The sequence below is a fragment of the Paramacrobiotus metropolitanus genome, unplaced genomic scaffold, assembly GCF_019649055.1.
Source record: "Paramacrobiotus metropolitanus isolate TYO unplaced genomic scaffold, Prichtersi_v1.0 Parri_scaffold0000087, whole genome shotgun sequence".
NCBI lineage: Eukaryota > Metazoa > Tardigrada > Eutardigrada > Parachela > Macrobiotidae > Paramacrobiotus > Paramacrobiotus metropolitanus.
Window position 1 is genome coordinate 597,212 of NW_026570307.1, and position 27,955 is coordinate 625,166.

The 27,955-nt window shown below is 43.7% G+C and overlaps 4 protein-coding genes across 4 annotated transcripts; 1 reads left to right on the forward strand and 3 right to left on the reverse strand.

Annotated features, from left to right (window-relative positions):
• Positions 1-140: 140 nt before the first annotated feature.
• LOC129596196 (ATP-binding cassette sub-family C member 10-like) lies at positions 141-9,208 on the forward strand. The gene is given in 17 exon segments (XM_055493403.1): positions 141-1,468; positions 2,231-2,698; positions 2,952-2,987; positions 3,051-3,108; positions 3,226-3,284; positions 3,343-3,689; positions 3,929-4,307; positions 4,692-5,035; positions 5,478-5,934; positions 6,288-6,550; positions 6,844-6,929; positions 7,323-7,397; positions 7,462-7,581; positions 7,712-7,845; positions 7,950-8,107; positions 8,110-8,195; positions 8,693-9,208. Coding segments are annotated over 17 exon segments (4,449 nt in total). The 5' UTR covers positions 141-350; the 3' UTR covers positions 8,954-9,208.
• On the reverse strand, positions 8,970-10,265 carry LOC129596197 (atrial natriuretic peptide receptor 1-like). The gene is made up of 6 exons (XM_055493404.1): positions 10,141-10,265; positions 9,912-10,059; positions 9,796-9,844; positions 9,677-9,726; positions 9,444-9,544; positions 8,970-9,357 (listed from the first exon to the last, which is right to left on the reverse strand). The coding sequence occupies exons 1-6, from the start codon at positions 10,240-10,242 to the stop codon at positions 9,304-9,306; spliced, it is 504 nt and encodes a 167-aa protein (XP_055349379.1). The 5' UTR covers positions 10,243-10,265; the 3' UTR covers positions 8,970-9,303.
• A 174-nt stretch (positions 10,266-10,439) lies between these two features.
• Positions 10,440-11,515, reverse strand: LOC129596185 (atrial natriuretic peptide receptor 2-like). The gene is made up of 4 exons (XM_055493386.1): positions 11,429-11,515; positions 11,167-11,343; positions 10,862-11,105; positions 10,440-10,765 (listed from the first exon to the last, which is right to left on the reverse strand). The coding sequence occupies exons 1-4, from the start codon at positions 11,513-11,515 to the stop codon at positions 10,440-10,442; spliced, it is 834 nt and encodes a 277-aa protein (XP_055349361.1).
• A 392-nt stretch (positions 11,516-11,907) lies between these two features.
• On the reverse strand, positions 11,908-12,642 carry LOC129596186 (E3 ubiquitin-protein ligase XIAP-like). The gene has a single exon (XM_055493387.1). It carries the CDS (start codon positions 12,640-12,642, stop codon positions 11,908-11,910), a length of 735 nt encoding a protein of 244 aa, XP_055349362.1.
• Between the last annotated feature and the right edge of the window lie 15,313 nt (positions 12,643-27,955).

The following is a 27,955-nucleotide window of genomic DNA, read 5'->3' on the forward strand; positions in this document are numbered from 1 at the left end:
TTACTGAGCCTCTGTTTACACCGCCTCTTCTTCCGTATGCTGTACAGGGTACAACGACGCCGACGCGAATTGAGTTGCATCTTTTCAAATAAAGCAATAGCGGCGCCAACTCTAAAGTCCCTGTGTGCTGGCGTCTGGCTTGTGAAATCGTCTACAGATTGCAGGCGGAAATTGCACTTCGCAAATTTTCCTCCAATCCGTTTTTTTTTATGAAACACGATCACGCGCGAGCTGGATGATGCCGGTGTGTGGTCGCAGAATGATCAGGAGAAGCGGTATAAGAAGCACAGTACTAAAGTTACCTGCAATATTTCGACTGTAAGATCGGAGAGCATCAACCAGCGAGAGAAATGGACTCCAACTGGAAAACGTTCTGTTCCAAATATCCCAACACCACCCTCCCCAATGGCGGCCTGCAATTATGGATCCCCAGCATCCAGGATTTCGGGCAATGTTTCCACGACGTGTACCACATTGTCACCCATGTGTTGCTGCTGATCTTCACCTGTATCTGCATTGGATCCGAGATCTCCAAACGATACTCACAGCGTTCCTCGCTGCGATGGAATTATCGCCTCGCCTGGGTTCTCCGCCTCGCAGGATGCGCTGCCATCCTCGTAGTGATCAGTACCCGACAGATTATTCTTCTGGCTACCAGTGCCTATCGAAAACAACTCGGTGTGGCCAGTCATGTGGCGCACGGCGTGAGTTTCGCGACGTGGATCCTCATGATGGTGCGCACTTGGTTCCTGCTCCGCATCGTCGATTCCCGCGCTTCCCGTCCCACGCCGCAGCTTGTACAGTTTATTTTCTACGTCCCGGTGGCGGCGGGCTACATCTTCGAGTTGTGGTCGGGGACTGGCGGGGTTTTTGTCGCCCTGCCTGGAGTGTATCGCATCGCTGCGTATCTGCTGTTCGCAGCCAATATTGTGATAATTTGTTCCTATTTTCCTCCGATCCTCAATTGGCAGCGTCGGCGACCGTCCTATGATGGGGAGGGATTACTCCCGGAAGAAATAAATTGGGAGACGGTCCACCGAGCGTATGAAGAGTCCAGTTTCGTCTCCAAAGTCTTTCTGTTCTGGGTGATCAAACTGATTCGCAAGGGAGAATTCATCCGCACAAACGAGCATTTATTTGATTTTCCCGCATCCTGGGGATTTTTAGAGCACGGGCAAGTGCTGCGCGACCATCTGCAAGCCAACGCGAAGACATCGAAGGTGTTTCTGATTGGGATTTTGTGGAGGATGTGGGGCGGCGTGTTTTTATTTATCGGCGCACTGATGCTTGTTTCGGTTGCGGCGTCCTATTCGGAACCGGTGATACTGCAGAAATTGATATCGTATTTTGAACGGGGAGACGGGAATCTGCTGGAGGGACTGCAGTGGGCCGGACTGCTGGTGTTGGCTAATTTGTTGAGCGCTTTTTTTCATGCGCATTATTCGTTCATCTGTGCCAAGCTGACCATGTAAGCATTTTTGCGGAAAAAAATTGTTGCTGAATTTCGAGCTGCGTGCTGTAATTTTATTGCCGTTTTTAAAAATATGTAGTACCGCCACAGGGTAACCGTTGAAAATGTTAATAAAAATTATTTAATTTCGGTTTTGCTTTCGCGGAGAATTGGGTGAATTGGGTTTGCCGTTTTTTATTTATCATTATGAACATTTTCGAAAAATTGAAATTTTGGGGGATTCCACTCATTTCAGTGTATATTAATGATTAATTTGTTGACGTTTTTTGTTAAAAATGAAAAGAATAATTGTAAGGTGAAGCTTGCCAACGTTTTCTTGAAATAGTTTTCGTTTTATTTTGGCTTCGCGGAATTTTCATGTAATATTGTAGTTGATTTATCGTTCTCTAATTTTATTATTATGGAATTAGAAAATTTCAAGGTCTGAGCGAGAGTTTTACTGCAGAACGGATTAATTTGAATGTCGTTTATAAAAAGTGCAGGTATAGGATGACCGGTGCAAATGTTTTTCCAAATGACAGTATTTTAGTTTTAATTTGCGCAGATCTGAGTTTAAGATTATACTTTGGCTCAATTTTGAAAAGTGAGATTCTAAGCGGAAGTTTATTGAAGAAGTCGAAAGTAGTGCAGTGGCATATGCATTGGCTTACGCATACTCGAAGTGCGGTGATTCAGCCACATTTTCTCACGGTATTAAAGCGTTGAACGGTAATTTTGTTCACTTACAGTATTTTTTTTCTCACCATTGCTTGCTTTTAGGATAGTCGATGGAGTTCTCGTTGACAACGTGTACTGGAAGTTGTTCCACTCTTACGGTGCGGATTTATCGAATTCTGAAATATCAGGGAAAGTCGTTAATTTGATTGGCACGGATTGTCAGCGCGCAGCTGACGGCATTATGATATTTCTGGAACTCATCAATTCGCCCATTCAGATCGGTATAGGATTGTATTTATTGTACTGGCAGATGGGAATTTCGTTCCTGGGAGGCATCGGTGTGGTGTTGTTACTGTTGATTACTAATCAGCTGTTGGCCGCCCGAATTGCCCATTACGAAGAGAGCAAACAGGCCACGGCGGACAAGCGGGTGAAGATCATGCGAGAGATTCTCAATTGTATCCGGATTATTAAGTTCCATGCTTGGGAATCGTTCTTTCGGGGACGAGCGGTTGCGGCCAGGAAAGCGGAGATGAAATATTTGCGCTCGACTAATATGCTGGTTGCTGTGTAGGTTTGATTTGATTGTTGTAGGTTTCTTGTTGTGTTGTAGTGTGGTGGCAAGTTCTGGTGTGAATCCCATCCTTTAATAGTCAATAATTACTATAACGGTGTGCAATGAAAAACAGTCCTTCAATGACACCGATTATAAATTTTTTTTAATCTTGATTGAGAAACGCCGGTTTACGCGTTTTGGGACTTACTCCTAGACGTGCTTTTTTGACTAAATAATTAGCATACCTTTTATCTTTTGTTTTTCTAGGAGTTCGGCATTATGGCAGCTAGTTCCTGTGGGAATGTAAGTTGTTATGTGTGTTGCGTTTGCAATCTGACTAACATTTTCCCTATTCCTTTGGTAAAGGGCTGTGACGACTTTCCTGATTTATGTTCTGCTTGGTAATCAACTGACAGCTGCCAAGGTACAACTATTTGTGCGCAAATTCTATGTGAAATTATTAGAATCGGGAGTGTATGTTATTCCTTATTCTCGTGATGATATGTTTTTTTTTTATAAATAAAACCCAAACTGTTTATAGGTTTTCCCGAGTATCGCCGTTTTTCGAATGCTAAACGGGCCTCTTATGATGATGTCATGGTAAGTTGCTTCGTGAGATTGAGGGTTTTAATGATGGTATGAGATAATTGTTTTGTAGGGAAGTGATTGGCGTAGTGGAAATGTGGGTGTCGGTGAAGCGATTACAAGAGTTCTTCCGCCTACCCGATCTGTCTTTCGCTAAACTGTATACCCTGCTACCGGAAAATAATTCAACGTTTGTAGAGATGAAAGCTAGTACTTTCTCCTGTCAAAACAGCGATGAAATTTTTCATGGAGAGCCGAGTCCGGTTTTGGACCATATAACGCTGCGAATAAAGCGGGGAGAATTTCTGGGGGTTACCGGCAAAATCGGATCGGGCAAGACCGTGTTGTTAAACGCTATTATTGGGGAAATGCACAAACTAAGCGGAGAAATTGCGTTAAATGAAAGTATTTTTAATGAAGGTACAGTAATACCGCAACTCTGCACTCCTCGTTTGCACTGAAAAATTCGGCAAATACGTTTTTTCCAGATTTTGAGTCAGATTGTGTTTTGGTCATTTCATTCTCGAGATTTCTTATTGATTACATCTAATTCTGCAAATCTTCTCTATGATATCGAAAGCCGAAATGATTAAAGTTACAGAAAGCTTTTGATTATAAGTTGCCGAGTTACAGTACTTAGATATCTCGAACATTTTCAGGGTTTGGATTTGTTCCACAAGAGGCGTGGATTCTGCAAGGGACAATTCGGCAAAATATCTTACTCGGCGAAAACACCGTGACCGATGCGTTATTCTACCGGCAAGTGTTGGACTGCTGCTGTTTAACCGCAGATCTTGAAAGTATGCCCAACGGTGATGCAACAGAAATTGGAGAAAAGGGGGTGACGCTGAGTGGTGGACAAAAGGCCCGCCTGGCACTGGCTCGTGCCGTGTATCAACGAAAACAGATTATTTTCTTGGACGATCCTTTAGCAGCCGTGGATCCGCATGTCGCCGCCACTATCTATAATAAATGTATCCTGGGACTGTTGAAGGATACTACCAAAGTTTTCATTACGCACAACATCGAGCATTTAAGGTATGAGTACGGTTTGACCACAATTAATTTGAACTCTTTGTTTAACATACTGAAATCTGCAGAAGATTTTCTAGATATTTTCGCATCCTAATTCAAGTTTTGACACATGGAGTTTTGGGTAGCTTACTCAATGAGAAATATTCAGCTAGAATTTCGTGTTTTTTATATCAGTTTTCAGGATCCGACGTTTTATTGGCAGTGCATTATCATAGTCGTATCAGCGTTTTTGTTGTTTGGGGGAAGTTTGGGTGTTTGGGGATTGTTAGCTCAGTTGAAAATTAACTTTTCCTGTGCAACCCCAGCAATTTTTGAAATTATTGCCAAGCCCGAAATCATGGCTGTGAAAATACCGTTAGTCAGGCATAACTTTCAGATTGCTTTTAGAAAATGCGACCGAGTAGTGGTTATGGCCGATGGACGCATTGCTGCTGATGGTCCACCCGAACAAGTCTTGAGTTTATCCGAGGTCATCGAAGATGATGCCACACAGAATGGGCGCAGGCCATCGCTGAAGAGAGGCCGCAGCATCCAGAGGCAGAAAACCGTGGAGAGTGAGAGCAGTGACAAGGATGAAGCGAGTGACGACGACGACGAGGAAGTGGCGCCACTGATTGAGGATGAAGAGAGCGCGACGGGTGTTGTCAAAACCGAGGTGTATCTGACGTACTTCCGCTCCATGGGCTGGTACGCAGTCGTGGCGGTGTGGATTCTAATGGTTCTCAATCAAGGTAAAGCAAGAAAAATTTTAAAAATTTTGGTGTATTTTGTTTCGGCTACTTACTGTATCGTTTACCCTCGTTTTCCACCACCATTTTCCTGGTGTTTCGGGTGAAATATGTACTGAGTGTGGCATCGCACTACGAATATGTATACCAATGATGTTTTCCTATTGCCTTTAGGTGTTTCGCATGTAGGATTATTGCGCGCCTTTCAAAAGGTTACAGTGTCTTTCGTACTGCAGAAGGAGACGTTCCTATTTATGAACAATAATACTTGTAGCTTGAAGTTTGAATGAATATCTTTATACATTTGCTGAATCTTGTCGGTGCGGTTTAGGGGATATGCTGCCACTTAATTAGTTGTTGGATAAATTATTGTTGGGAAATCTACGTGAATAGCTAAGTCGACACGAATCACTTATTTGCATCTAATTCCGACATTCATTTGCAGCTGGTGTTAACGCTTGCGACATTTGGATCTCATATTGGATTACCGCGCATGGAGAATCTTCCAATGACACATTGTCAGTGAAGGAGTTTCTGTACGTCTACGGTGGGTTGGCTGGGGAAGCCGCCCTAGTCAGCTTTATTTGGCCATTCATCCTGTTCCTGTCTGCGCTGAAAGCATCCAACATTTTGCACAATGCGTTGCTGAATGTTTTACTGAAAGCGAAGATGCAGTTTTTTGATTCGACACCGTCTGGTCGGATTCTGAACCGCTTCTCCAAAGATATCAATAATACCGACGAACACGTGCCCATGTTCTTCCTGATCTTCTTCGCTGAACTATTTGGTGTGGTTGGGACCCTGTTGGTCATCTGCTATTCCATGCCGTGGTTTCTGCTAATTTTGATACCAATGGGAGCAGTTTATTACTTCATGCAGAAATATTATCGTTACACTTCCAGGCAAGTAGTAGTGCGTTGTGTCTATGCGATTTCTATCATCATCTGTTTTGTGATTTTTCAAAAAATTTTACATATAATTTTTTAAAGAAATATTATGTATTCAGCTTTCTTAACAGTGCGCACAAGTTTTCTTAGACAGATTAAATCGCGCTCGGTAAGGAATCATAGTGTTATGGCAGATACCATGGGTCGGTTTTGAAATCAAGTGCCGTACTGCTGCTTTCTTACTGAATGCTCAATTGACTTCTCAAATATGTATCCCGTTTGCAGAAGATTCGAATTATTTTTAACATGTAAAGGATTGAAAAAATGTGTAGATAGAATAATTTTGAAATTTGAATTTTTGCGTGTAGGGAATTGAAGCGTTTGAACACCGTGACCTTATCACCGCAGTACTCACTGTACAGTGAAACACTGCACGGACTGTCGGTAATTCGCAGTATGCGGATGGAAGAGCAGTTTTGTACACGCTTCCACGGGATTTTATCCCTAAACTTGCAAGTGGAGTTCGCCGCTTTTGCCGCGGAGCAATGGCTGGCACTGTGGCTAGCCATGATCGCGACGGTGATGATCTGCGGAGTGGTGGCCATTGGATTTTTGGCAGGATCACATTCCGGTAAAATGTTATGCTGACACGTATTTTATTTCGAAGTGTGTTAAAAAATATGAACCTCCGAACATTGGATTGTTCTCCTTCGACTTCCTAATATGTGAATACAATCTAGAGAATATCTTTTAAAGCGTTCTTAGGAGGATTAAGAAATGAAAAGTTCGCTGTTTTGCTGGACGACTTTTGGGCATATGATGGTATTTTGTAATACCATTATCACATTAGATTTATTCCGTCGTTGCTCTTTGCGTGCAGTTAACTATTAAACTAATCTGTAAGATTTAACCGTTTTTTTGCAGCGGCGATCGGCTTGGCATTGTCGTATGCTATTTCTGTGGTGCAGTTGCTGGAAGCTTTGATTGATTCCTTTACTCATCTGGAAAAGGTAAGACCTAAGAACGACTTAAGTGTTACGAAAAACACTTTGCAACTGGGTGGTTTGTATCACTGCACTGAATAGCAAAATTCTCGGACAGGGTGATTAAATTTACCGCAGTTAATTTATAAAAGGAAATAAAACAAAATAACTCAAAAATGCAGTCCGCAAAATTTTTAACTGACATTTCGATGTGCATTTTAGCTATTCAGTATTTTCGATCAACACGCAATTTGCCATTTTTCTACGCTATCTCCCTGCATGGTTGTGAATGCTCGGGAATTTCAAAATAGAACAAGTCGACTTAAAAAAAATAATGTGCTTCTTTCCTGCATCACTCTTCGTGATTTGCGTAATTATATGATCGTGTGCCAATTCTATGTTTACAAAACTAATCTTCAGGGAATGGTTCATGTGGAACGAATCAAACAGTACATGGACGATGTTGAGCCGGAACGACTGGACGGGCCGCTAATGGTAAGAAATCCGACGAAATCGACAAAAACCTTTGAGTTTAATTATCGCCATGTTAATTGTTCAGACTCAGCCGAACTGGCCGAATAATGGGGCGATTGAAATTGAAGATCTGACGGTGCGCTACCGTGAGGATTTACCAGATGTTCTGAATCGGATAAGTCTGAGCATACAACCCGGTGAAAGAGTAAGAAATACGTTTCCTGTTGTAGATGCGCTGTCGCAATTTTGTGCTGGATAAATAGTTCGGCAATAATATATTCTAATTACAATTTGTTTTAATGTAATTTATAATAATTTATTGATGAATTCTGTAGGTTGGCATTGTCGGACGAACCGGTGCAGGAAAATCGAGTCTGATGTTAGCCTTGTTTCGCATGATTGAAGCGAATGCGGGAACGATCAGTATTGACGGGGTTCGCATTTCCTACCTGAATCTGCAGCATTTAAGGTGCGGTTCAAAATTTATAAGGAATTTGTTTTCAGCTGACGTGATAGTGGTTTTCTTTCACTTTCTAATCGTTTACTTTATACCTACATGGGTTGGGATTACAGGTCGAAACTGACGATAATTCCCCAGACGGCGTGCTTGTTCGATGCGTCGGTGCGCGACAATCTGGATCCGCTGCAAACCCACACCGATGAGGAAATTTGGCGCGTGGTTGAAGTGTGCCATTTGCGGCCTTTGGTCGAGAAACTCGGCGGTGGATTGGTGGGGAAGTCGGTGAAAACGGGAAGAATTTATCGGCTGGAGAGAAACAGTTAGTTTCTCTGGCGCGAGCGCTGCTTAGCAAGAGCAAGGTAAATACGACCTCGTAGAACGCACGCATCCACCGCCAGCTTTCCAAGATACTAATGGGTGTCTACTAATGGGTGTCGTGAAAAATTTCATAAATTGTAGAATAACTATGTTGCATGCATTTCACACTACAAAATGTGTTTTGTTGAATCTTTATTGTGCAGTATTTCTTTTTTTAGTGTCCATGTTTTAGTGCTTTTTACTTTTTTCATTGTTGACTGTTATTAATTTGTTCTGCCTATCTTTTTTGGGTAAATTATGAAATAACTATCAAGTTTCTGAAGTTTTAATCCTACTTTTAAGAAGAAAAATTTTGATTGTCTTTTTTTCATTTAAAGAATCTACGAAAATTATTAGAGACTACGAGTCAAATGTCAAATTAAATCATATGTAAGTCGCAGTAAGGTTGTCGTGAAAAACTGTGGAGAAAACGATAAGACATTCTTCGAGCAGTTGTCTGTTTTGTGCACTGATTGCATAATTGATAAATGGTTCGTAGATTATTTGTCTGGACGAAGCGACAGCAAACATCGACTACGAGACGGATCTGCTGATCCAGCAGACCATCCGGGCAGCTCTGACCGGCAGCACCATTCTGACCATTGCGCACCGTGTACAGACAGTGCTGGATTGCGATCGCATTGTCGTCATGGCCAACGGACAGATCAGTGAAGAGGGCCGTCCCGACGAGCTCCTGCAGCGACCCGAGTCGCGCTTTTATCAGATGGTGCAGCAGAGCCGCAGTGCAGGAGAATTGTGATGGTTTTACGGTGGAAGTTTAACTGTATATATGTCGCTGACCAGAATTGGTGATATTGGTTGTATCAGTACCGTTTGTTGGTTTGAGCTTTTATTTATTACTTAGTTTAAGGTTTTATAAAAATCGATTGTATTTCGGGTTGGAATAGTTGGCATTCGCCAAATTTGGTAGAGAAAAATTTTCTATTAATTTTACATGAGTTTTTCTTGACAAGCAGCATCTCCATGTCTAGACAACTCAGAATAAAATGCAGAATATCGACACGCCCAATTTTTCCACAATATGTCTAAAGCTGCATGACTGCAGCGATGCGCTCATAATTCATAAAATAGATTGAAGGTTTCCACATGCTACCAGTTGAGCGGGGACTCCAGCAGCCAATACGTGGTCAGTTGACCTTTTCCCTGCGACAATATTTGCTGGTTTTCTTAAAACAGATTATTCACAGATTCTGCTGAGACTATGCACAGTATCTTGTGAAACGAGTTACCTTAACTTGAATTGTACCACGCGTAGTGAAGTACTTATCCAAATTCGGCGAATGAACCACGACCAAGTTCTTGGTCGACGGGCTCACGTGAATTTTGTCCACTAAGTAATGTAAAGCGCAAAAGTTATCTTCAGCTGATGCACTAAACTCATATGATATTTTGCGCTTTTGATGACACCTGGTTATAATACTGAGGAGGAACGAAATGAGTATTTTGCTAAGTAACATTTTACCGTAGCCATGGGATTCCATTCGGCTGGCTGTATTCATAGCATCCCCAAACCTGTTCCAAACAGAACTGGACTTAATTACCTTTATAAGAGACTAGCAGATCATCAAACCAAATGCATACAAACAGTAGTGAGGCATACGAGTGCCAATAACCCCGGCTGCGATCGGTCCTGTAAAGCAGCGGCACTAATTTAATGGAGGAGACCTTTAGTGTATTTTAGCTCAACATTTCCATACCCGAGTTAATGCCAATGCGAGCTGCTGCCCGGTTAATATGATCATTGGGCAGCGCCACTGTGCGGGCTGTTCTCAAGAAATCAATGGCCAATGTGCATACTTCCCAAGCGTGCTCGTGACCGTTGCGCAGTGGTACCCCACTGGAAACCTAAATTACGCTCTGAGTCTCTGACTTTTTGCACCGCAGTATAACAAAAAAGCTTTCAAAGTCTTTTAAAATACAGCTTACCACGTAACAATCACCAATCGTTTCCACCTTGTAGCATTTCGATTCAGCAACAATGCGGTCGAAGGCAATGTAGATGGTATTGAGGAAGACCACCAAATCCATCGGTGTACACTGAGCTGCCAGACGGGCAAAGATCGGAATATCGCTGAACAGTATCGTCACCGCGTCAAAGCATTCCGCGGTAATCTGCTCCCGGTTGCGCATTTGCTCAATCAGTGACCTTTACATAATTTTAGTGGTTATCGCGGAACTGCTACAATCTGCTTAAGTTGGATTGCGCACTTTCTCAACTGTGACCTTTACATTGTTACGGAACTGTTATGCTGTAAAAGAATGCTGACGTACGCCGGCAGTATTTGCAGCAGTAGTTCATCGACTTTCCGTGTCTCCACGACGAGTGCCATTGTGCGTTCTCTGACAAGATTTTCTAGTTGATCCGTGTGACGCTGCAGTTCCTCCAGTAGCATGGATGGTACTGTACCGATTCGGCATTCTTTGGCTATCGCGTTGAGTGACGTGCGGATCTGATTGGCCGATGGTCTGCTTAGCTCAGCCATGCAGCTTTCTGCCAATCGGCGTAGGTAAGGCGCTAAGGCATCATAATGCGGTGTACCTTGCTGCACACCTGATCCAGCAACAAGTGCAAAAATTAGCGTTATTATGCTGTAGACATCCGAATACACTTTCTGCGTTGCACAAGAACGCAAATTTCATACTTTACCAGTGGTGATAACTTCCAAAATAATTGTTCCCAGTTGAATAATATCTGATCTTTGCGATGGAGAATCATGATCGTTGTAAGACTGGCCCCGCCTCGAGTTCTTTGGTGTTTTTGTTAACGCGATATCCATATGAATTTGGCCGTTTCGAAGCAGTTTCACCGCAAATCGGTGGTCTATTAGGCAGACTTCCGTGTTGAGCATCCCGTGGCAATGCAGAAGAGAACGATGGATAAAGGTCATCCCCTAATTAAAGGGCCTCTTATATGCCAAGCACATTGTATGCTCAATAAATGAATCAGTTTACCTCGAGAATATCTTGTAAGAACGACAGACGAAAAAACAAATCCGTAAGCAGTTTATTACTGGCCAGTAGATGGCGCAAATGTCCTCGAACATTGTACTCGTATAAAAGGTAAACTCCAGCCGACGTAAAGGTCACACCCAAAAGGGTAGAGAGATTGCGGTGGTGCAGGGCGTTGACCTGTAGAGCACAATCAAGTTGCACAGAAGTCCATGTACCATCCATCTGCTTACAGCGCATATTTGCCGCTAAAATAAATACTTACAGCATGAAGCAACCGGCAAAAGATAGTGTTCAACCGCGCCTGTTTCTTTGTCACAGTAGCTGTCAAAGACACGGCAATCACCGACATCCCCAGCAAATAAATGGGCCGGTCTGCGCTTGGCTGTGTGTTGCGTACGGAAGGCGTTGCTTTTTTGCTGTAGTCCGCTTCGCGGAAAACAGATATCGATGAACAGTTTTTCACTTTTCATGTTGGCATTTAACGAGCTACAAAACATTGGGTAATGTTTCCATATTTTATTTTGCACATCAGAAGATATAGCGCTAGTTTAGCGTCAGCTCCGAATCGGTCCGGTTTTCGACCGGTCCGCGGTTCGGCTCGTGATCGGTTCGGTTTTCAGCCGGTTTTTAATCGGTTGTTCTCCTTTCTTTGGTTTATTTTTCCCCACCCTCTTTTTTCTATGAACATGAATGAACATGCATGATACAGACAATAAAAACTAACAGAAGAAAGCCCAGCACTTATGGAAAATGACACCCCGACAAATCGGACACAACAGCAGCTTGCTTGAACATTTTGCACAGCAAACTAAATGACCACATGGTCTGAACATGATTTCCCGAATCATTTTCATAGCAGACTTTACAGCGTAATTTCTCTTTGGGGTCTTCAGAAGTTGTAGGTGCTTGAGCTTTTCGTGTTAGTCCACAACATGTTGTTTCGGCTTCTTGGCGTTTTTTACGAACATCGTTGATGAATGTTGAGCCCTTTGTTTGTACAAGATACGGACATTTCGGGTAAGTCCAAGCGTGCTCTTCCCACGGAACATCATCTTTGTCCCAAGCATAAAGTGCACCACCGCAGTGAAAGCAGCGTACACAGTCATCTCGGCCTTCATAATAAAAACCGGCTGCAGCCATATCTCTGGGTTGCTGGTGTTTGTTAGCAGGCCATTCAGCGTAAGTAGCAAAGCGTGTCTTGTAGTCTTTCATTGCCGGTGAGTGCGGAATGTGTTTTCTTGATCCGGATTCTTCCATAGCCCTAACACAGTCTGGACGTGCTAAACGGTGTCGGTAGTATGGTTTATACCGTGAGTTCACCCAGTCACCCATAATATAGCCACAGTACGCGCAGTGGATTTCGTCATGCTGCCCTTGATAAAAGAACCCTTGGCTTGCCAGTTCCTCAGGGGCAAGGGACTGATCCGGCCAGTTTTCAAAACTCCCGAAGCGATTGCTCATCTGTGTCATATCCATTTTGGCTACCAACTGAACAGTCGCACTGAAATGCTAGGGTTTATATAGTATCTATCAGTCGTGTCAGCTCAAGGTAAAACCCCTAGCACAGTGTGCTCGCCAGCTATTGGTTCATCACCGTGTAGCCCAACCCCTAGTTATACTGCGATATTATCGTATGGGTCGGATTCGTCGTCTCCACGTACAGCATTACTTGGAGTATTAAAGTTGAACTATTGGTCACAATCTTGTGTCTTTGTGGTAGAGGTTTAGCCTGGAACTAATGTTGTGGTATGTTGTACTACTGTTGTACTAATGTTGTACTAGCCAACTGTGTTATGTTGTAGTGGGTGGCGATTTGTATTAAACTACGTTAAACACAGTGTGTGGTGCCATGTATTAAACTATGCTGTCTAGCTTGTTTATAAGCACGAAGAAGCTCTGTCTAGCTTAGTCATTAAATCAAGTTTTTAGTCTATCTGTATTGGTTTAATTGTAACAAGGATAGGTCCGGCTGTATAGGTTAAGATACTATTACATTTTGTGCCCATTCATTAAGTAAAAGAATGTCACGATTAGCTCCGGTTAGCTTTCCATGAATACGGAACTACCGTATTGTTTTATGAGATGAGTGGCATCGTTCTTTGAATATTAAATGCTTTTAATCCGGGTTCAACGTGTTTGTAGTCGGGAGTTTATTGTATATCAAATTATACACTAGCGGTCTATGGGTCAATAAAACAAAACCCTTTTATCAACAGAGGTTTCATTAGTATCCGGGTTAATAAGACAGCTACTGACGTAACACAGTGGTCCGAGCGAAGCGAGGACCACGCGCGCACTCTCGGTGTGTGCGCGTGAAGCCGATGCCCAATTTCAAGTCTGTGTAATAGCTGGCTGTTGTATCAGTACGCTCGTATTAGTTTAAGCCCGCCCACATGGGTTCTCTCTGATATTAGCGTGTTTCAGTCACTCATTGTTTTAGGAACGGTTTTTATTGGTTGATTCAAAACTGAAGTACGCCCACGTAGGTTTCTCTCTGATATTAGCGCGTTTCAGTCACTCATTGTTTTAGGAACGATTTTTACTGGTTGATTTGAAACTGAAGTACGCCCACGTAGGTTTCTCTCTGATATTAGCACGTTCCAGTTACTTTCGGTAATACAAGTAATGGTGGTATTGTTCAGTGAAACGTTACGGTTGGTTACTAGTCTAAACGTCAATTTTTAGTCTGGTCAACAGAGTTCTGTTAACGGGTGGCGTAGTACAAGTAACTAAAACAATAGCTAATACGTTGTTTTAAATTTTGAGAGTTGAAACCAACACTTTTTTGAGTATAAAACCTCAGCGGCCAAGCAAATTTTTTCATTCCAAAGTTTTTTTTAATCCAATCCACCTACCTTGGAATACCTGCCTGGATCCCCTCATATTTTCAGTTAGTTCAGTTTATCTTTTACTCCATGGCTCCCTTCAAGTATCTTGCGGATTATCAGGAGTGGTGCCGCCAGCAATGTGGTAAGTCTTATCCCTTTTTTTTAAAAATCTTTATAATTTTTTATTATTAAAAGTATTTAATATTATTGTTCTAAGAAAAAAAATATTGTTAGGTATAATCAAGGGGTTGGAAACCCAGTGGGACGGTTTTTCGGAGCAAGAGAAACGGGAGTGTGCCCAGTATAATATCGGTACGTTCTCGTTATTATTTGTTAAAAGGTTTGAACTTAAACAATGAAAATTTATTTTATTAGATCTGTGTGCAAGTGTCAAGAAGTTTGTCGGCAGCTGTACATGGAGTAAGCCGGGAAAGGTGGTAGACCTTTTGCTACATGCGGTCAACCGGTTGGAGGTATATTGATTTTTTATTTTATTTCACAAAATTAGTGGTACATCCGTATAATATGTTTAGTGGTCGGTTACCTTCTTGAGTTGTGACATTGTTCCCGATCCGCGTCGTACCAACTTACAACTGGATACGGTCCCCATTATAATGGCAGGCAGTGTGGAGCGTGACCGAAAGAAGAAAGAGAAGCTCAAGGCCAAGTCTTCGTCATCAGTGAAGCCATGTACTTCCAAAGCCAAGCCGAAGAAGAAGAAGCAAAACCAAGCCAAGCGGGTAATCCAGTCACCAACACCCTCTCCACCGTCAAGCCGTTCTCCAACCCCGGACTTTGGCGGTTACGATTTTACCCGGCAGCGGGAGCCCACCCCCCAACCATCGCCACCTGTCTTCTCTGAGCCAACACAACATGCTACATCTTTACCGGCGGCTGTCATCACTGAGCCACCTCAACCTACTCCACCATTGCCGGCGGCTGTCATCACTGAGCCTACTCAACCATTGGCAGTATCTGTTACTGCTGACCAGCCGACTACTATGCATATGGAGTTTCCTGTTAGCCAGCACGCCATTGTTTCCTCGGGTACTATTACATTCCAGGCAACGTTCGCTGACGGTACGACCATTGAAGACACCCTGCCTGTCCCTCCGACTATTCCTACTCCACCGTCTCCACACTTCAAGGCGCCATTGCCAGTGAAAAAGTGCGTCCTCGTTCCGCAGAAGTTTACGTTCCCGAACACTCAAACCGTGATTACCGTGAAAGACGATCCACTTGGCAGTGCCGAAAATCCTATCATCATTGAAGACAAAGAAGAGCCGCCCGTCATTACTTTGGATGACTCTGACAGTTCGGATGAAGGTATGAAAACGCTTTGCTTTGAGTCGGATAATGGGGGTGGAGGGGTCGTTTTGGACGGAGGCCAGGATACCGACATGGAGGACAATGACGAAGACGGCGGTAATGAAATGGACGACGGATTCTTGGGAGACATCGATGAAGATGCATTCGAGCCGCCATTTACGTCTACTCAGTATTCATTGGACAACAATGCGATGGAGGACACAGTTGGTATGACCGAAGTGGAGGGCTGGTTGAACGCATTTGGTTATTACTTAGACTGATGAATTGTTTTCTCTTCTTCATGTTGTTACCTTAGCTAAACCATTTTGCTAATGATGGCTTTTATGTAACTTGCGGTTGATGGGTGCAATGTTGATAAGAAAAATGTTAACAATAACTTTTGATGTGAACTCTGAACGAAATCTGTTGTTGGTCTATTAAACTGTTTTTAAAAGAATAGATATACGGGTTTAATGATTTGTCGCAGAAACACAAAAAAGCACTTTATAATGATGTGCAACATAGGTCCATTATAAAGCGCCCTCGAGGCGCGCGCGCGCAAAGCCAAAGCCGCGGCCGAGCGCAGCCAGGCCACGCGCGTGGTCCTCGCTTCGCTCGGACCACTGTGTTACGTCACTAGCTGTCTTATTAACCCGGATACTAATGAAACCTCTGTTGATAAAAGGGTTTTGTTTTATTGACCCATAGACCGCTAGTGTATAATTTGATATACAATAAACTCCCGACTACAAACACGTTGAACCCGGATTAAAAGCATTTAATATTCAAAGAACGATGCCACTCATCTCATAAAACAATACGGTAGTTCCGTATTCATGGGAAGCTAACCGGAGCTAATCGTGACATTCTTTTACTTAATGAATGGGCACAAAATGTAATAGTATCTTAACCTATACAGCCGGACCTATCCTTGTTACAATTAAACCAATACAGATAGACTAAAAACTTGATTTAATGACTAAGCTAGACAGAGCTTCTTCGTGCTTATAAACAAGCTAGACAGCATAGTTTAATACATGGCACCACACACTGTGTTTAACAACATACCACAACATTAGTTCCAGGCTAAACCTCTACCACAAAGACACAAGACAGTGACCAATAGTTCAAGTCCGAGATTCCTAACAAACAAAACAATTTTTAAAAACGGGAAATATTAGAAATTAGGCAAATCGCTAATTAATTATAGCGGCGACGGCGAGGGTCTGATTCATTCGGCGAATCGGTGGAACGCTTTCGCGTAGTCGGCTGGCTGTAAATTTCCTCCGGATAATGGTCCCTGGGTGAGTTAGCGATGCGGTTAATTTGGTCAAGGATAAAAGGTTGGGAAAGAAGGCTATCGATTCTTTCAACGGCGGTCTGGTCCTCTGGTGAATAGTCTTGTACTGGCGTTGATGCGCGCGGAGTCGTTGAATGGAACGGTGTTGGCGGGCGGCGGCGGCGTTGCGGTGCATTCACAAAGCGTGATCGGCATGGATTGCGAGTCGGTGTAGTAAAAGCATCAGACGTGGAAGGCATTGTGGGTGACGGTGGAGTTGAAGAGCGGTGGCGTCCACCTCGTGGCGCATCCAAAAGACGTGTGCTGTATGGACTGCTGGGAGAAGATGGTGACGTCAAGCGAATCAAATTGAAGGGCTGTGTGCGAATCGGTGAAGGCATTCGATCCCGGGCAACGCGGGCAACATTCCAACGAGAGGTATGTGCTGGCTGCGTAAGGTAATGGCTCAAAGTTGACATGTCAGGAGAAGCAGGACTGTACTCCACCATCTGGGTCGGTTCCGGTGTGCGAGAACGTTGTGGCAGGGAAAATGCTAGCTCTTGCTCGTGATCGTCAGGCAACGGAGAGTAGACGCTGCCGTAAGCAGCAGCAGTATAGACGCCGCCGTCGTTGATTGGAGTGTAGATGTGGTGGGTGTTGTCTGGAGGATAGTCGTTAGCTGGAGTGTAGAAGCCAGTAGGTGGTTGTGGTGGTGGTGGACTTGGCGGTGCGTAAAGCTGCGAGGCGGGTAAGGGGTTCTCACCAATGAACGGCACGGTGCCGGTCACGCCAAACTGGTAGACTGAATTGTAGGCGGCGCAAGGGCCATACGGACCAACCAAAGAAATAAGACGGGCGTCATGGAAAAACTGAATGTCTCCCTATAAAAGGCAGACAACTATACTATATAAAGAATCCGGCTAATATATTTTTGCTAACAAAATAATATCACTCCTTTGAAGGTGGGGCAAAAAAGCAAAACCAAATCTATCGTGGAACTTACCAAAATCATATTAGCCAGATGGATAGCATGCACCCAGGCATCAGGAAGATTATCCATGGCGCTTACGTTTGGACGCCGGGCCAGCATATCACGACGTATACGGGTAGCAATTTCTGTTTAATTTAATTTTGTTGTAATAATAGACAGAAAATCAATTGGAAAATTATCTTACCGAATGCTCTATTGGAGATGGCAGCCAGCTCTGCAGTCGTTGGCGTGCGAGTGAACACATGAAAAAACTGGTCAATCTCCAGACAAGCATTAGCAAACGGACAACCAGGATCCACCAAGTTGTATGGGCGATACACGCCATCGGAGGAAGTGGATGATGCGTAGGACAATGAGGATGAAGAAGATCCGGTAGATGCTACTGAATCTGCTCGGGAAGACATTATGTAAAGGTCACTCGTTAACTGATGCTTACTAAGTCTACAGCGCTGTTATGAGCTAACAGTGAAAGATCCAAGAAGCGTCCAAAAACTGCTGCTCGAGCAACTGATGGATTAACTGTGGCTGCAGTTGGTTTATATCAGCGAAAATTTGGTTTCCAGATTTTTCACCGTATTTGTTCTTTTGTTTCCTTACAGTCGGTCTGGTTAAGGCTCTTTCTCCTTCGTAAGACTAAACCTTACTGTTTCCATACATACGTGTAAGGAAAAAGTTCAAACCAACAAGGCACGAAGCGTACGGTTGAGTTTCTTAGTACAAATGTTAAAAGAAAAGACAAGTTTCTGTGGAATTTTGGTATGTGTTGAAGTAAAGGAAAGTTGAGAGGAAACCTATGACAAGAGGTTAGAGCGCAAGCAATAAACAGTAATCCGTCTCGCGACCCGGATAAGAGCCATTATGTTCTTGTTTTTCTGGGTCAAGCGACGGTTTGATTTACCCTGCATCCGTATCTTAGATCCTGAATAAGTCGCGTCAGCGACCTGGTTTCTATTGTTTGAGATTTTTGGTATAATGGCTGTCGTTCTCCTGTTCATTTGCCCTGTTGCCCAGCTAATATCCCGGATTCGTCGCGACACTGACCAAGATTGCATTGTTTTGCTACCGACATAATCCTGTTTATCTGGGTTACACGTTCTTTTGATTTGGTCTGGTAGCTTGATATCTGCGAGCCGGATTCCGTCGCGACTTCCATTGTTCAAAAAACGGTTTTTCCGGATTCTTACAATGGTTCTCCCTCAGGCCTTTTTACCTAATAGGTCAAAAGGAATTTTCCTTGGTAGCTTCACGTATCATACAGCCCAACCCACATCGTTAGAGAACCAGTGTCCACCAGACCAAAAACTCTCTGCTTCGGACCACATCAGTCTGGTCAAGGGTAGTGGGAGTTTACAAATCACCTGCAGCCAATGGTTGCGCACCAGAAAAAATGTTGAGTTCCAAGCCAGAGGATATAAGTCGATTTCTCTAACACAAAATCAAATCATTCGGACAGTTTTCTTTTACGCACCACTGCAACTGGATTTTCAGCATCTCCCATGGCTATTCCTGATTTTCCGGACGAGTTTCCACTGCTTGAAGAGTACACCGGTAAGTTAAAACAGTATGTATTGCTAACTTATGTATTTACAAAAGCTGTCAAATTTATTTTTCTAACATTAGTAATGGTGACCTTTCATAGTTAGATTGAGGCTCTTTATAACACGATTATTGCTCCATTACCTAAAGAAAACCTCGGCTTCTTATAGAGATCGCAAATGAATTGTTTTCGGATTGGTTGGCTCTCAACCACTGCCGCAGAATCCGGCGTTATTCTGGCTATTTCAACCTAGCCTATGCGTTGTGGATTGACCTTGCTTACTACATCCGCCATTATGATGCTCTCGTCTTGTTTCTCCATGTCGCTGAATTTCTGGTAAGCAGCCACTGTAAATCTTATTCTTCACCTAGATTTGCATTTCTTAATTCTCCTTTGACTTTGGTTTGCGATTTATCGCTAATTTCAAAATTTTCCATGTAGAAACAACTTCACGATTTCTACTATCGGCTCATTGTTCCCACTCCGGATTTGCCTGACGAATTTCCACAACTTGCACAGTACATTGGTGAGCCACTGCATTTTCGTCAAGATTTTCGTGTTTGTCTGTTCCGGTACGTATAACATATTTAACCTTTTAGAGCAGGCCAACGACTTGATTTCGGACTGGGCTTCACGTACTGAGTTTGACCAGATCCACACCTACTACACGTACTATCAGCGGGCCAAGAATATGTGGTTTGATCTTCAGCGTTACACCCGCAATGCCGGCGTCCTTCTCCTGTTTCTCCGTCTAACTGATTTTATGGTAAGAACCCGCGCCGTTGATGTACTTTTTTTGTGCATAATTTAAGTTATATTCAATGCTTGATGTTTATAGAAGCGGCTGCACGACTTCTACTACGAACGCATTGCTGGCGCCCCGGACAACTCGCTTGACTCGGGTTTCTTTGAGGGCGATCCGTCGGATGAAGCTGAAAGCGACGTGGGTGACGAAAACGAAGAAGAAGAAGAAGGTGAACACGTTCTCGCGGATGACACGTTGGAGAGTGAGCCGGCGACTGAAGCTGAAGAAGGAGAAATCGACGAGGTTCCGGAGACCGAAGCCGAAGAGGAATTGGACGACACTCTCCTGGTAGGAGACATTGACTTGGACGAGTACCTGAACGGCACTGAGCCTGTGGACACTGTCGAAGGCGGCAACAAACGAAAGCATTCGGACGACGACGACAACAACGACACCGAGGAACCGCCTGCCAAGAAGCAAGAGACTGAGGTGAACACGCAAAACTAAAATGTCGTAGTGTTTTTCTTTTATGGTTTTGTTTTTACATACAATACATACCATGGGCTAATGGCAGTACAGTTTTCATACCTCTCATTTGATACCGCATTCCGTGGGATAATGGTTACAGTAATAGCGGAATTACAGTGTTGTGGTAATGGTGTAGACTGTTTTCGATGGAGATGGTTGTTGTTGTTGTTGTTGTTGAAAATAATACAACGCGGCGCTTTTCCGTTAGATTTTTACGTTAAAACATGTCGAAAAAAAGGCCGAGCGGTTACTTACCGACGCTGCTAGCGCCGGTAAGTATCCACCCGCGCCCACTGGAACGCCCAAAGGTGTGGCTTAAACACTGTTAACCAATTGCATCGCATTACAGAAAACATCAGACCAATAAGCACACGCTGCAATAATTCAGCTCGTGTATAAAAGCCGCGCGGCACGAGATTTTTCTTCATTTAAATCCTTCACGACTGGCGAAAATGACTTATCAGTTATCTGCTTCTGATCACGCGGCTATTGCGGCCATACTTAGTGAGCCCTGGATGGATGTTGATGATGAGCAGCAGCAGCCGCAAGTTAATGATGCGTACCAGCTAACCGCTGAAGATCAAGCAGCCTTTGATCACATGCTTGCTAATCCCAATGAGTTGAACGAACATGATGAACAGACTCTAGCAACGACTTTGCTGCATCTGGATCAGGTTGATCGGTTAAGCCCAGGATCTTTAGCTGCCGCTCTTGCTCTTGCGCAACTGGACGACTGGCAGTATGAAGATCCTCCAGCGCCGCAAGCTGGTGGAAATGCGGTTCGAGATGAATCGCTGCCCGATTTCTCAGGTCTGTTCCAATTGGTCAAAGAATCGGAACGCGTTTTCAAAACCTTCAACAGCACTGAACAGAAATACCGTGTCCAAATAGCCTCGCTACCGCGAATTTTTGCAAAAGAAGAAACCATGCTTATCATGCCCGAAATCTTGCGCGTCATAATGGATTTGTGCTTTAAAGAATTTGCCCCGACGGACCGTGTTGTTGTGGCTCTCAAATCGGATGGGCTTGAAAGAGCGTTCTATTTAACCATGCGAAAACTTTCTGACTTTAGCATACCCGCTTTTATGCATCGTATTGAGCTTCACGAACTCCGGCCAGAAGTTGGTTATTTTTGCTGGATCAATGCACGCATTTTGAAATCCTTGGTCAGAACCGCGCCCGCTTTTACTGCATGACACCCGCATACTTCTGCAATGATTGCGATCGACCGTATCATCATAAAGAACGTCATCGTTGCGAGGAAATGTAGGTCGTGCTACCGCAACAAGAGCGACTGTCTGGTGGACAATACAATCTCCTGCACTGAATGCAGCCGTCGGTTCCACAACCAACAGTGTTACGATATCCATAAGAAGAAAAGGAAAAATGGAAAGAATTATTGCGAGCAAATGTTCATCTGCCAGACATGCGGTGTTGTGAATCTGTCCAGTCGTGGCAAAACGTAACACACCAGTGCGGGAAATTTATTGCAACACGTGCAATGGTTTTTTCTCAAGCTACGCATTTGTGCTACATAAAACCACTCAAGGCACCGCCACCATGGCAGCAAGAAGAAATGAAATACATTTTCTTCGATTACGAAACCTACAACGATCCGGTGAATGGTCACGTGCCCACATGCATCGTTGCGCAATATGCTGATGGTTCGGAAGTACGTTTTCCGGAAGATGGTCAGCCGATGAATGCGGAAGTTGATGAGGCATTTGGGCGCTGGCTGTTTCAAGAAAAGCATCGGGGATTTACTATCATAGCACACAATTTTCGAGGCTATGATGGACATTTTGTCCTGAAGTACATGTTGGACAATGGTTTGAAAGGAGGAAGTCATCAAGCGTGGGACGCAGTTGTTGGAATTGCGGTACCGCAAACTGGGATCCGGTCACGCGATACCCTCAACTTTCTGGCTTTGAAGTTGAGTCAGTTACCAAAAGCGGTTTTGGAAATCGAGTGCAGAAAGGCGACTTCCCACATCGATTTAATAAGCCTGAAAATTGGGATAAAACTGATTTGCCCTGGCCCGAGCCAGAACAGTACATGATTGATGGAATGCGAAAAAAGCAAAAGAAGAATTTCTAAAGTGGCACGCTGAAGAAAGCGGCCGCCAATGGGTGTTCAATTTTCGCGAGCAGATGATGACATATTGCTCGAACGATGTTACGGTTTTGCGTGTGTGCGTTAAAGTTTATCAGCGATTACCAAGCTCTGACGTCGCTGAATCCAATGGAAAGTATGACCATGCCTTCGGCCTGCTACCGGTACTGGAGAATGTTCCACCTTCCCGAGAACAAAGTTGCCGCGTTATCCAGTCACGGACCGCACAGAAACCGACGAACTAGTATTCAAGCCACGCAATGGCTGGAATGGGAGAACATGAGCGCAAACGGCCGTATACGCCATGGTCGGAACGGCAAAGAAGTTAAAATGGGCGATACTTTGTAGACGGTTTTGACAAGGAAACACAAACCGTTTACGAGTATAACGGCTGCGTCTTCCATGGACATCCTTTCTGTACTGAAGAAAACGATGTTGTACCATACCCAAAAAGAAAATGCGCGAAGTTTACGAAGAGTTCCAGGAACGCGAACGCTTCCTTGAAAGTCAGGGCTACACTGTGGAGGTGAAATGGAGCTGAGTGGCTTAAAGAACGACAAGATCCCGATATTGCCGCATTTCTGCTGAATATGAACATTCGTGAGCCAATGAATCCTCGTGACGCCTTCAAAGGAGGCAGAACGAATGCCAGTCGTTTGTATTACCGTGAAGGATGACGAAGAAATTAGGCACTATGACGTTGTTAGCTTGTACCCATTCGTGAACAAGACCAAGGCATACCCGGTCGGCCATCCTGAAGTAATCGTATCCAATTTCAAGGATGCCAAAGATTATTTTGGACTGGTCTACTGCAAAGTAGCGGCTCCGGATCAATGCCTGTATCCAGTCTTACCGGCCACGATAAACGGCAAACTCATGTTTGTTCTGTGCAAAAAATGCGCGATGGAAAAGCGGCGAACCGCTGTGCGCATACAGACGATGATCGCTGTTTCGAAGGGGTTTGGGCGACACCGAACTACATCATGCAATCGATGTGGGGTATCGTGTTGTGGAAATGTATGAAGTGTGGCACTGGACGCATTCTGACACCAAGCCTTTGCGGCATACATGGACAAGTTTTAAAAGTGAAAATGGAAGCCAGTGGTTGGCCTGCGTGGTGCGATACCGATGAAAAGAAAGCCAAGTTTATTCAGACGGTTAAAGAACGCGAAGGCATTTCCTTGATCCGATGCTATGGTTTTGATGCTGGAAGAAGAGCACCACCAAAAGTGGTGAACAGTCTTTGGGTAAAACCGCAAAGTTGCGATATGAACTCAACGGAGTTTGTCTACGACCCCAAACGGTATTCTGATCTGTGTCGTTCAAAAGCTATTGAAATACATGATGTCTATGGCGTAAGCCCAACGTGTCTGATGGTAACACACTCGAAAGTGGATGACTACAATGAAGGTAGCAACGGTACGAATGTTGTCATTGCCGCTTTCACCACCAGCCATGCGCGACTTATACTGTTATCCCTCATGGAAAAGTTGGGCGAGCGCCTCCTGTACTACGACACGGATTCCGTGATATTCATTCACCGACCTGGCGACTGGCTTCCTGATACCGGCAGTATTCTGGGCTTGGGATACAGCTAGAAGCTGGCGAGAATCACATCGTCAAATTTGTTTCCTGTGGTCCAAAAGTGTACAGCTACGAAACCGACACGGGGCGCATTGAGTTGAAAGTGAAAGGGATGATGCAGAACGGATTTACGGAAGATATTCTGGATTGGGACTCGGTCACGAAGGAGCTGACGCGGACTGAAAGCCTTGATTTAACCAGCTGAAGCGGTTACTGGATGGTGTGGATGGGCACGTGCAGGTTGTATATCCAGAATACATCAAACGAAATGGAAAACCCAAGAAATTAATACTGTTCAGTTAGCTAAGAAATTGAAGCTTGTTTACGACAAGCGCATCATGTTGATGATTTTACAACGCTGCCTTTTGGCACGCGATAAAAAAGAGGGTGGGGAAAAATCAATAAAAGAAAGGGGAAACCTAATCTGTTTGCGTCGCTTCGTCGCTCACCATCACATCAAGCACCTCTTCGTAATCTCATTCTTCCAACTGCGTACGATTGGGACTTGATAAAATAGGAAACAATTTCTAAAGTATTGAAGACTACCAGCAGCATGGTGACCAGTACTGCAAAGAATACTGATGCTGCTTTTTTAGCTAACGGCTTAACCATTTCTTATAAGGTCGCGTATAAATGTTGCGTCACGGACTACAGTCCTTAGTCGGAAGAACTTGTTGATGAATTTACATACAAATTTATCATTCACCCCTTTATGCTTAGTGAGAGCAGACATGACGTCTTTATACGAAAACCCGTAGCAACGTAATAAAACGAAAAACATACAATATTGACCACATACAGTACTATCAGAGTTTTGTCGCTCAGTATTCGACATTATAACAAAGTCATTGTCTATCCATTTTTCAATGTCATCTGAATAGTCACCGGATTTTTTCCGTACGAATCAAAACTTCGTACCGGGTTTTGTACAATAAAATGCTACCCAGTGTTCACCCGCCGCACCTGACGGTTGAGTGTTAGATATGTATGCACCTGGAAATTCTTTTACTGGCAGTGTATCACTGGCAATAACGACAAAAAATGCGAACGTTAGGATCTTGTTTCAGCGCTGAATCTATTTGTAGGCTGTTCATGGCGCAAAGTCGAAAAGTACTTGGCGATTGTTGTTAATTTCGATAATGTTATCGAAGACCATCATAGCTACGCAAACTATACCTTCAGGTAGCGGTTTTGCAAATTTAACATTGATGTTTAAATTACCTTGCCTTATCAGCGACAGCTGCCTCTGCCCGTATGACCACGAGTGAAGTCAAACCCAAAAATATTGAAACCACTGTTAAATACGGACCTGTCAAACGGTAGTTCGCCATGACCTTCATGCAGCCGCTCTAGAGTATCTAACAACCCTTCATATCCCTCAATTGACGCACCGTTTTGGAAATCTAAGTTATACCCTCGCGTAGGAAAAGCTGTCCATCAATTTCAGCACTTAAGTTAGATATGTTGAAATGATGGAAATTGAACGGAGTTGACTTAAAATCGCCAACGAATGAGCGATTGGGTGACATTGCAAAGAACATACCTTGGGTAACTGTCCAATAACAATATTCGCCCAGGATAGTTGCTGCTGGCCTGATTGCATTGTGGTCTGTCTTAAAGCAACCCGTTCGATGTGATATTTTGCATTAGTTGTGACTAGTTGCTTTGTCATGGCTGCTAAAAAAGTCTGGAGAAGGTTCATACTTTCGAACTTTCAGCTTGGGGTTTCGAATAGCAAAAGCCTTGAGCCGCTACATCATTATCAGTAAGAAAACAAAGATTAGCCCTGTTTCGTATCAGTTTAATGCTCAACTCTACACCAGGAATTAGTGGTCGGTCTTGCTGGAACAAATGCAGGTAGCTTACAGACAACTGCAACGGACGGAAAGTCTGCAACCATGTTCTTCGCGTTTCGGCACCCTTACTATGAAATGTTGTTGCCCCATTTATCTCATTCATGTATAACGGGTCTTTGTCAAGGTCAGTGTCCAACGCAAATCCACACAGGCTCAACTGACTGTTCTGAGCCTGAACAGTGAAACCCAGAAGGGATTCAATGTACGCTCGAATGTGATACAAAGGACTGTTATCGGTTATGTTGCGACCTCCCAATGAAACCGTAACTGATTGAAATAAACTATGCAAAATATTGTTAATTGGTGCAAGACAGTCTTTTCTGTTGAACAGTACCAGCAGAATTAGTAACGTGTAAATCACATGAAAATCTAATGTCAGCTAAGCTGATCAGCTGGTTTGACAGGTGAAATTGTAAATACAATATCGTTTGAATCGTCGGTTACGGCTTGAGACGGCCCAAGTCATAGTCATGTGTATTCCACCTTTCCGTTAGCGTAGCTGGAAGATAAAACAAGTGACTTTCCAACAGCATGGAGGGTTCTGAGCCAGCTTCAATAAGAGCCATCGTTACAGTTTGTCTTTTATAGCGTCTATTGCGCGTTGACGTTTCGTGGTTTGATCATTCTCTTTCGACGACGACCCTTAATACCCGACCCTGTTGTTGAGCCGTGTTGCGTAATTTCTCGCCACACGCCAACAGCTTTATCGATTACGGATTCCACAGCTTTGCTGGCCATTGTTTTCATGTGAGGTTGGGCCGTTGCAATTAAATTGTTTATATGCGGCGCAGCTTTACTGAACAAACCCTTTGCAACCAATCACACGTCCCCAGAAACTACCACCTCATGGGTGCGCCACGATAATATGGCATACCGTACCCATGCTGTTTGGTAAGATCTGTAGCGGTGCTCGTCAAATTTTAACTCCTGTAGAACCATTTTAATGCTTTGGTCGAAAGTGTAATTTAATTACTGATGTACCTGGATGAAAGAGTACTTCTTCCCTAAATCATCGCGCATCGCTATTTCTATAGTTTGAAACGTATGGTAGGCTAGCGGCATATAATGCGGATTTTCAAAACGAATTACTGTCTCTCGAAATGAATTCGCTTGAGTCGATAAGGTGCGTAGTAAAGGCACCATTGAGTCGCCTACCAACCCATGTGTAATCACGTCACAATACACATGCACGAGACGATTATGCTGTCCCGGATATAACATATGAGACAGAGCATCTCTGCTGTTATATGTGTACTGGTGTACTATACCTAGTGCGCGCATTCGAGCCCGTAAAAGTTAAAGGAGGCCCGGTGTGATGTTTAACTGAGCTGCTTGACCACTCACTATTATCTGGCCGTAGGTTTCGAGTCCCTATCATCTACGTTTTCCCAGCAGCTTGTTAACGTACGAATTAAATGATTTTCATCCTCAAAAGCATGTAGATCGACGAATCTATGAATTCTAGACGGCAACCGTCACGCGAGACAGCACTGCCAATCCGGTATTAAACTTTATCCGCATAGGCGGTAGAATAATTTCAAAGACCTACCCCACGCACCGTCTAAATCTATAGGTCTAGCGAGAAGTTGTAAATTTACCAGGCAGTTTAGAGTATAACCTCTGAGCCGAAGACGGCAATGTCATGTAAAAACTCATTTCAAATCTTCTTGTTTTCCACGAGTCATAAGCAGGACCGTATCCATACCAACGTACTAAGTATTGTACTTTTCCTTTATGTTTCTTCCCTAATATCCTAGATATCCTATGATATGGCTTTTCTGCCATCGTGACTTTAGATAACTCTTCCGGATAAAACTTACCGTCTACAGGTTCGCCAGCTAAATCTTCGACCGTGTAAAGGTAATGGCTCCCGCTTCGTGTAGTGGGTTATTTTAAAAATTTCTTCTGTGAAACGAGTCTCACCTTTTTCAAATGTCTGTTTTTTTTGCCAAACGTACATGATCGCCAACAGAAAATGTTGGTTTTGGATTTTCATACCTTTTGTTCATCAACCATCTTCT